The 9,586-nt window shown below is 41.4% G+C and overlaps 1 protein-coding gene across 1 annotated transcript in view; it reads right to left on the bottom strand.

Annotated features, from left to right (window-relative positions):
* The window catches only part of LOC123986594 (scavenger receptor cysteine-rich type 1 protein M160-like), a 14,614-nt gene extending 5,981 nt beyond the window's left edge, over nucleotides 1–8,633 (bottom strand). The window contains exons 1-7 of the mRNA XM_046074945.1: nucleotides 8,248–8,633; nucleotides 7,660–8,096; nucleotides 7,219–7,531; nucleotides 5,874–5,906; nucleotides 5,495–5,779; nucleotides 4,318–4,617; nucleotides 3,805–4,095 (exon numbers count right to left, since the gene is read on the bottom strand). Coding sequence (XP_045930901.1) covers nucleotides 3,805–4,095; nucleotides 4,318–4,617; nucleotides 5,495–5,779; nucleotides 5,874–5,906; nucleotides 7,219–7,264 — 955 coding nt within the window. The 5' untranslated portion in view covers nucleotides 7,265–7,531; nucleotides 7,660–8,096; nucleotides 8,248–8,633. The remainder of the gene's footprint in view (nucleotides 1–3,804; nucleotides 4,096–4,317; nucleotides 4,618–5,494; nucleotides 5,780–5,873; nucleotides 5,907–7,218; nucleotides 7,532–7,659; nucleotides 8,097–8,247) is intronic.
* Between the last annotated feature and the right edge of the window lie 953 nt (nucleotides 8,634–9,586).

The raw sequence follows: 9,586 nt of genomic DNA, 5'->3' as shown, positions 1-9,586 counted from the left end.
GATCTTTTAGTACTGACCTAGATTGTGATTTAGTTATTCTACAGTTAAAGGTGCCCTGTGAAGTTTTCTTGTAAACAAACAAAAGTAATGTTTACATTGTGCATCCCTGCGGTCAACAAAAGTCTTGAATAAATTCAATTCCTCAAAAAACATCTGCAAAGCCAATTTTTTAATATTCATTTCCTGCATTGTTTACATCCCCGTTTACTAGCTTGTATTCTTCTGTTTTCCTGTCTTTGTTGGCGCATTGTAAAGTTTCTAGAAATCCATTCTGTGGTGTGAAGTGTCCATCCATAAGGTGTCTCTGTAAATCTTGTATTTTGTAAAATTCTGTATATCTTACTGAATGTGCTCTGTAGGCATTTGTCACGATTAGTGGAGTGGAGGCAGGTTGGAGGACCCAAACGCAGGACACAGAGCGGAGCAGGTATAGTTCAACGGGGGTTTATTGATAGAAAACAAACTAAAGGCGAGCACACTTACTGACAGAGTGGCTGGTTAACAGAGTCCAAAAAACAAGGTGATCCTAACAGAAATCCAAAGGTACAGGGAGACAAGACAATCTCTTAATGTGTTGATGCTTTATTGATGCTTGTATGTTGTTCCTCAACTGTAAATCGCTTTGGATAAAAGCTTCTGCCAAATGAGTAAATGTAAATGAAAAGACTGTGTAAGGAGGTGGATGGAATCTCCTCAACCATTAGGCCTAGATGCATAATTCTGGTCTCCTAAGGAAGACAAATCATTGTAAATTAAAATGTTTATTTTACCATTACAGACTAAATGGAGATGCAATAAAGAAAAAATAGGATATTTTCATCCTCGCCTGGTAAAAAAAAGCTCTATTTTAATGCAATAAACCGTCAAAACCATCATAAGATAGATTCTAATGCACCTGAATATATTTTAAATACACCCAGAATGCAATTGTAACTGCAAATTTGATGAAACTGAACTAAAATACAACAGTTATCATACAATATCATTCAAAATATACCAGGTGAATGGCCATATTTTGGCAATATTTAGTTTAAATGTTGACCTTTATTGGGAGTTATCTTTAAACATTTTTATTTATCCTCTTAACATTCCAGCGTCCTGCCCACGGGCCGTTAGGTCCTGGCAGCAGCTTTCGGTCTGTGCACGCAGCTGCTATGTTAACTTCATACTCATATGTTCCACCATTTGAAAGCTAAAATGCTCGTGATTCAACCAAAGCAAACCATTTCAAGATACAGTCATCACAGCGGGTCCAAATAGCGCCTCTGTCAGACCAGCCAGGACAATCAAAAGTGACTTAATCCACCAATCGATTATATTCCAACAAAAACGGTCTTGTTACGTTTTCAAAGGTCCAGACGATCCAATCCAGTAAAAACATTTAGTCCAAAACACATTATTCCATCAGTAAATCCCCAGGGCTGCCGCATCGTGTCAGATTCACCGGCAGACCTGACTCGTATGTCATTATAACAGGAATAACTCCGATTTGAATGTAAACAACTACGATAGCTTGTATTCAAATTAGCCGCTGAACCCTGACCTTTCGACCGACAGCTAATTCGACCCAATAGGAGCTCACATGTCCCTTTCACAGGATAAAAGCGTCAGCTAAATGTAAAATGATATATTAAACCTGCATCAACTGATTTTGTGGGCCACTTGGGTGAAGGTGAAACATGCTGCGAACACAACATTGACATATTATCGCTTTTTTAAGTTCATATGGCAAACGTGTTAGCGAACAGGTGGTTTACAAATCAAGCAAACAAAGAGGAACACTAGCATTCATTTGGAGTCTTATTTCTGGCCACCTGGGAAAGTATCTGGCTCTTTAGCTGCTAAATGGTGCTGGGCAATTCAGTGTGTTTTCACTGAAAGCAGCCACCTGCCACTGGAAACAAAGCTGGCGGGCTGTTAAAATCCAAACACTGATCTTAACGAGCCTGAAACGCTCAGTAGAGCTGAGGGGAACTGCAGAGTCTGGGATTATTCTCTGTCGGTTCGTCACTGCCAGCATCTTTCATCTTTCATCCTTAATGAACTAAGCAACATTTACAACTATATTTATATTAAGATTTTAAAGTGAAGACAGATCTGCATACTCATCCAGTAGATCAGCTTGTGTTGCAGCGTTAAGTATCCAGTGTCAGGTGTTTGTTTGTTTGTTTTAAGTTTATTTAAATAAATAGGGACAGATACAAAAACATAGATAAACTTTGACAGACATCTGATGCGTGTATCATAGTGTTTTTAGCTAAAGCTAATTCACGACACTTGTCCCTAGTAGGGCTTTTTGATTTAAAAAATACAGTTTAACAAAACAAAAAACAAAACTGAAGTACAATGGAAGAAAATAAAAAAGGATACAATATTACAGATTGGGCAACGTGTAAAGACTAAATATGAGAGCAGTATTGTTAACCACGATTTAGTGTTTTTTTTGAAGGAGGCTAATGTCGGGATACATTTCAAGTGATCTGGTAGAGAATTCCATAATTTTGTCCCTTTTACTGAAAAAGAAGCCTGGGCAAATGATGTTCTTCGAAAAGGGATACTACAATTGCCTTTTGACGCTGATCAGGTGATGGATCTGGTACTTTGCTGTCTTGTTATTGTTTTGCAAAGTGGTGGTGGAGCAACGTCATCTAAGCATTTGAAGACCAGTTTAACCAGATGCAGGGAGATAAAATTAGCCAAAACTTAAAATCTTTGAATTTGGCAGTGATGATATCTTATTCTCTTGTCGTCCACAATTTTCAAGGCTCGGTTTTAAAGACACTCTATGGTTTTGACTGATGACTGATGAGCTTGGGACCATGTGGTTAAGCCATAGGATATGTGTGAGAGGATCATAGAATTTAAAAAAATAAAAGCACAGTCAAGAGTCAAGCAGTTTCTTATCATCATAAAACAGCTCAAGTTGGTAGTCTACAATTATTCCCAGATACTTCACTTCAGGTACTTGTTCAATAAGTTCCCCATTAATTTTTACGTTCAAAAGTTGTTTAGAGGTAGTTTTTTTAATGGAAAAGCAGACAGAATTTTTTTTTTTGTTAATTTAGTAGCCAGAAAGTTTTTTCTAAGTTAGCATTTAGTTTGTCAGCCACAGAAATACAGGTATTACCAGATGCATACACCACTGTGTCATCTGCATACATCTGTAGACCTATATCGGGGCAAGTCGATGTAGAGACAGAAGAGTATGGGTCCCAAGACCGTGCCCTGGGGAATCCCTGTTTTGATTTTAAGATAAGCAGATCTCACATTATTAATCACAACATACTGTTCACGGCCTTTTAAATATGATTCGAACCAGGACAATGACTGTTTAGATAAATTAAACTTAGCTAGTTTTGAAATTAAAGTGTCATGATTTACTGTGTCAAATCCCTTTTTTAAATCTAGGAATACTGCACCAACTACATTTCCCTTGTCAAGTCATTGTTTGATATTTTCAATTAATAAACAAGTAGCGGATTCTGTAGAATGGTTGTGCCTGAATCCAAATTGCAGAGGACTCAGATACTGGTTTGTCACAAGATAGTACATGAGTTGTTCTGAGACAATCTTCTCCAAAACTTTAGACAAAACTGGTAGAAGACTGATAGGTCTGTAATTACAAGACATTTTGTGAGGTGAATGTCACATGACAGTATTCTGAGGCACCTTTCACTAACAATACTACTTCCCTATCTTTTACGTTATCATTAACTCACTCTCTAACTGTTGGGTTTAAACAACAGATGCCGGACAGATCAAGACACTGTAATGATTACAAGTAAATATCACTAAAGGTATTACCTGAGCAGGTTATCTGTAGGACGGAAGAGGAATATAGAAGTTTTGTAAAACATTTCATCACTGTAGATGCATCACAGTCAGATTTCTTTCCCCACATATGTTTACTATATGAGGGTGTCTTTATTCTTCTGGTGGAAACAGCAGAGCCACAGTCCAGCTGTCCACACACTGCGCCTGCTAACCTCAGGTTCCAGTCCCTCTCAGCCACTGGTTTCCATTCGCCCTGTTGTTTAATCTCCAGCATGCCACTACACCGGCCGGCTCCTCCAACCAACCTGACATCACCAGGTTCTGGGTAGAAACAAGACAAAACTGAATTTCCTTCATCCAAACAGAAATGAACCAAAACGACCGCTGCAGTGACTGGGAGGGCTGTAGGCTGGGTTCACCTGGACAGGCCCCCGTCCGGTCAAACATGGCTGACACATAGAGACAGTCACACACCTACGGGCGGGCAGTTGGCTTCAAACATATATTAATAGAAACTCTACTGGTGGTAATGTTTCATCCTACCTGAGCAGGAGAGCTCAATGGCTTTGCCAGAAGAGCAGGTGTTTCTAACAGAGCTGCCACAGTCCCAGAGAGCAGACTCATGGCCTCCACACTGGAACTCTCTGGTCCACACTGGAGCCTCTACTCCACCATACTGCGCCCCCTGGAGGACCGAAGGAGCCCCACAGCCAAGCTCCCTGCAGACCACCTCTGCATCCTGCAGGTCAAAGTCAGCTTCACACACCGAGGACCAGGACAGGTTAGACTTCACCTCCAGTCTGCCTGAACACAGACTAGTCCCTTTAACCAGCCTAACAGACTCTGAAAGTGAGGAGAGAGTAACACGTCACCTTCAACAGTAGCGGTTTAGTATGTAGCAGACCAAATAACAATAAGACACATTCTGTAGTTGTTTGTTAAACTGTGGATTTTGCTTTCTGAATTTACAGCTGACTTTTAAATGATTTACTTCTTCAATTCAATTCATACTGCTGACTTAAGGAAGTATTGTGTAAAATCTTACACACACCCCTACTGTAACATGATAAAACAGGACTGAAATACCCCTGCAAAAACATCGTTGTTGACAATGTTGAATTAGTGTGTGAGAGAAGTTTTGTGAGAAACAGCTGAAATCCTGCATGCTATGCTGAGTGCTGCCAGCATTGCTGCAGAGGTTGAAGGGGTGGGGGGTCGGCCTGTCGGGGCTCAGACCATACACCGCACATTGCACCAAACTGGTCTGGTCGACCCAGAAGGAAGCCTCTTCTAAAGATGATGCACAAGAAAGCTGCAAACAGTTTACTGAAGAGCAGCAGACTGAGGACATGGATTACTGGAACCAGGTCCTGCGGTCTGATGAGACCAAGATAAACTTATTTGGTTCAGATGGTGTCAAGCGTGTGTGGCGGCGACCAGGTGAGGAGCACAAAGACAAGTGAGTCCTGCCCACAGTCCAGCATGGTGGTAGGAGTGTCCTGGTCTGGGGCTGCACTGAGGGGAACCATGACTGCCACCATGTACTGTGACATACCCCTCTCTCTCCCCACGTCTCCTGTCGGCATCTATGCTGCCCACAGTCTAATTAAGGCTGTTCACCTCTTGTTTCAACAGTCAGTTTAACAACAGAGCCTAGCCCTAAGAAAGTACTAATTTTAACACAAACCATTATGTTTTCCTCACAGTTAATGACACTGACCTGAGCAGGTGATCTCCAGGCTGGGAGATGAAGATTTAGCCAGCCTCAAGCCCTGCATATAGTCAGGTAATTCAAGTACCCCGTTCATTTCAACAGAGGAACCCTGTGTTCTTCGTAATGAAACAACAGAACCACAGTTGAGCTGTCTGCACACTACAGCTGCCGATGTCAGGTTCCACGCATAGATCTGGTCATCCACTGCTCTCCACTCTCCCTGGTGTTTCTTCTCCAGGTTACCTGCACAGTGGCTGGCTCCTCCCACCAGCCTGACATCATCAGGCACTGCTGAACAGACACAAAAATAGTCAGTAAATGAGATACATAACATGATATTAATGTATTTATTGTGAACAAGACATTGGTTTTATTTCTCCTTTACCAGTGGAACTATGTGGGACTTCAGTCCAGAGCCCTGAGGAGAAGAATTAACAATCATTTAACATTTTTAAGTCTGTCTTCTCCAAACTAACTTCCTCAACATTTCTGTTTTAAAGGTACAAGAAACTCAAAAATCGTCATGAAGATATTATCTTTATTTTGCGGTTCGGGCACTTCTGGCATCATTAACACAAAGCTTACTGGGATAAAAGGGCAATAATGTGTCCCCTTAAAAGCAAGGAAATGTTTCTTCTACACTGTTTTTCAACCGGTCCATAACCTAGGTTATTTGTGTGCATACAAAATAACTCACCTCGGTTTAAATGTGAAACGGTTTTGAGTGTATGCATACAGAAGCCCTGATATCCCTGTAACATGCAGAGACTGAGAATATATGTGGCAGCATTTATTTTAGTCAATTTAACATGTATGTTAACATTAGGTCATATCTATAGTTACTATATAATTTTTAACTATTGCTCCTGCATCTTATATTTCTGCCAACAGTATTTCTATTTAAACCCAACTAAATATATCTTTGAATTGATCATATACATTCTGTTGTAGCTACTCAACATTGAGATTACAATACTGTAAATGACTGTCAGTCTGTGTCATCCTGTCCAGATGTTTTCCAGGTGCGGGAGGAATCTGACACTCGGAGGCATCAGTGTCGCTACACCTAGCAGGACCAGAGTGTACATGGTACGTATTTAAATTCTAACTGTCTCTGCCTCTGTGGTGGTGAATGGACTGCCTTTCTAGTGCTCGATCAAAGTGCTGATTGGAAAGTCAGCCTTCTGTTACCTGAAGAGTATATAAAGGAGTAAACTTATGTCTCAGCCGGGTTTGGAAAAAAACGCCCAAACATTTATCTTCAGTCGACTCGACTACTGTAACCATGTCTTTACAGGTCAGCTCAGACAGCTGCAGCTGATTCAGAACGCTGCTGCGCGTCCTCACTAAAACAGACTATTTGGATCACATCACCATCCAGACCTCTCAGCTGGTCTGGGATCAGGTCTGCTTTCTGTCCCCCGAGTCAAAACTAAACCTGGAAAGCAGCGTTTAGTTTTTAGGCTCCATATATCTGAAACAAACTCCCAGAAAACTGCAGGTCTGCTGAAACTCTCAGTTCTTTTAAATAAGACTGAAGACTTGTATTTTAGCCGCTGATTACTATCTTACACTGCACTGTAACTTTTACTCTACCTTTATATGAACATCCTGGGAGCGTGCCGTAGTTGATAACAGAAGTGTCACTTCAGGGCTGCTTCTCCCAGCTCTCTGCATCACTTACAAAGTGTTACCCCATGCAAACGTCCATCATTAAACCACAGTCCTACCTGAGCACCACAGCGACAGAAACACAATCAGCACTCCGAGATCCATGTCAGTGTGTCTTCTTCACGTGCTCTCTCTTGATCTTGTCTTTATAAGGTTTGGAGTCAGGTCCAGCCCTGAGGGGGATTTCTAGTTTTTTTACCATTTCCTGTTGGCCTCTACTTTGGGCCATCACGACGCTGTACTTTGGGCTGTTTTCTCTTAGTGCATGACATTGATATACTTATATTTTGAGGCATCTATTTGGTGAAATATGTAAATTTAGATACAACTAAATTCATTCTTGTGGAGACATGACATTTGGCAGAAGGTTTCCTGAAACACAAGGCAAAAATGTGTTTGAAAATTCAATATATATAATTATATAAATATAATTTCCTCCTGACAAATTCATAGCAGTGCTGTGTTTAAGCACTTAATAATGAATATGTTTACATGCTTACAATTTTCAGCTCTTCCTCAATGGCTAAATGAAATGAAATAAATGATACACAGATGAAGTAAATCTCATGCAGAAATGAAAGGGAGTGTCACGACCTAGTCACTGTTTTTAGAGCTGGAGATTATTTCCTTGCATTGCACCTGGACGCCACTGTGTCTGCTCTGTGTTCTGACACCTTTCTATCAGAACCAGCATCAGCTTTTTCAGCAGTTTCGCCTTGGCCGTCCATGGTTCACGGCTTTTCCTTCCTTGGACCACTTCTGATAGGTGCTGACCGGTTTGGAGATGTTCTGACCCAGTCGTCTAGCCATCTCGGTGTGGTTCTTGTCAAAGTCACTCAGTCCTCATGCAAGCCCATTTTTCCCGCTTCTAACACGTCAGCTGTGGGGACACAATGTTCACCTGCTGCTTAATGTATCCCACCCACTGACAGGTGCCCTGTTAACGAGATAATCAGTGTTACTAACGTTACCTGTCAGTGGTCATAATGTTATGGCCGATCGGTGTAGCTTTCATCTAAAAAAAAAATAGAAAAACAAAAATGGCTCTCAGGATGAATCTGAACTCGTGTCTGAACTAAAGCCATTACCTGTGATGAAGGGTCTCAACCTGACATTGAATACATGGCAGAGTTCCAGGCGCTCACTATCAGGACACCAGAAACATCCTGACTGTTGCAACATGCCAGCGCTGCTCGTGTGGTCAGATGCTTCACTTCCTCTCCATCGTTTAATCATCTCATCGCTTTTATGTGGTTTTGATCACAAAGTCCCACATTTCCCGCCGGATGTACCGACATGAGGCTGCTGTTTTTAAGTGCATTTCATGTACAACACAGAAGGCGACATGTCCTTCGTTTCATTTCAGGCATTGCACCTCCAGTAAGTTATTGGACCTGGCCGTCCAGACTGGAGTGGGGAGCTCCTCCCACCAGGGGACAGAAAAGTCAAATTGAATCTACAGTAAGATCCCATTTTGAAGCCTTACGCTAAGATGCTGAGTCATTTTTATCTGAATTTATGTGTTGAGCAACAACTTCAGTGATGACTGTGATGCTGTTGATAATTAGGTGAAATGTATTAACGACAAGTAGCCTACAGACCACAAAGATGTTGGCAACACTGAAGTGGTTCTTGGTCAACTTTCCTGGAAGACAGATGGCAGGATAATGATTTAATAAAATAACACGTATCTTGCTAAGAATCATTAAAGTGTTTTTGCTGTGCTACGCTAAACAGACTGATAAAATCTGTGAGCTGTGTTACGCTGGAGGCCTACTAATTTCCTTTAACTGCTGCTCACTTGAGTTTTTATCAAGAAAAAGGAGGAAATTGCGCATTTGTTGGAGACTATTTTCAGGGGCGGATGAATCCTAATGTGGGGCTCTAGTGAGTATTTGGGGCAGCAGGATGGAGTCAGAAAAAGCTACAGTGTGTGTGTGTGTTCATGGTGATGAGGGAGGCTGACTGATTCAGAGGAAGAAGAGACCAGATCAGGCTGCTTGTTAGGAGTTACACTCACTGTTGGTTTTGGTCTTCACTGGTGATTCGTTGACAATAAGGAAAATAACTAATAGCACCAGACCTCTACTTTGTCATCACTGCTTTTCTACAGAAAAGACTCTCCCAACAGATTTGTCTTCTTTTAATAATAAAATCTTTATTCTCGGGATTTGGTTGTAGGAAACATCACACAGCCCGGCGTTACAGCACAGTTACATGTCGTTTGGTCAGTCAGTCAGACAGAGAGCCCACTGCGGGTGAGGAAACCTTTTAAAGGTGGGAGGTGAGCACGGCACGAAGAACAGGGTCAAAGAACAGGAGAGTCAAAAACCATCTTCAACCACGTACTAGAACTGTTTCTAGGCTTCGTTGTTAGTTTCTCCAAGACAAACGCTTTGCTTTGAAGTTGCTAACAATAGTTTTTGC

The sequence above is a fragment of the Micropterus dolomieu genome, linkage group LG17 (assembly GCF_021292245.1).
Source record: "Micropterus dolomieu isolate WLL.071019.BEF.003 ecotype Adirondacks linkage group LG17, ASM2129224v1, whole genome shotgun sequence".
In the NCBI taxonomy this organism is placed as follows: Eukaryota; Metazoa; Chordata; class Actinopteri; order Centrarchiformes; family Centrarchidae; genus Micropterus; species Micropterus dolomieu.
This window is presented reverse-complemented; position numbering and strand designations above follow the sequence as displayed.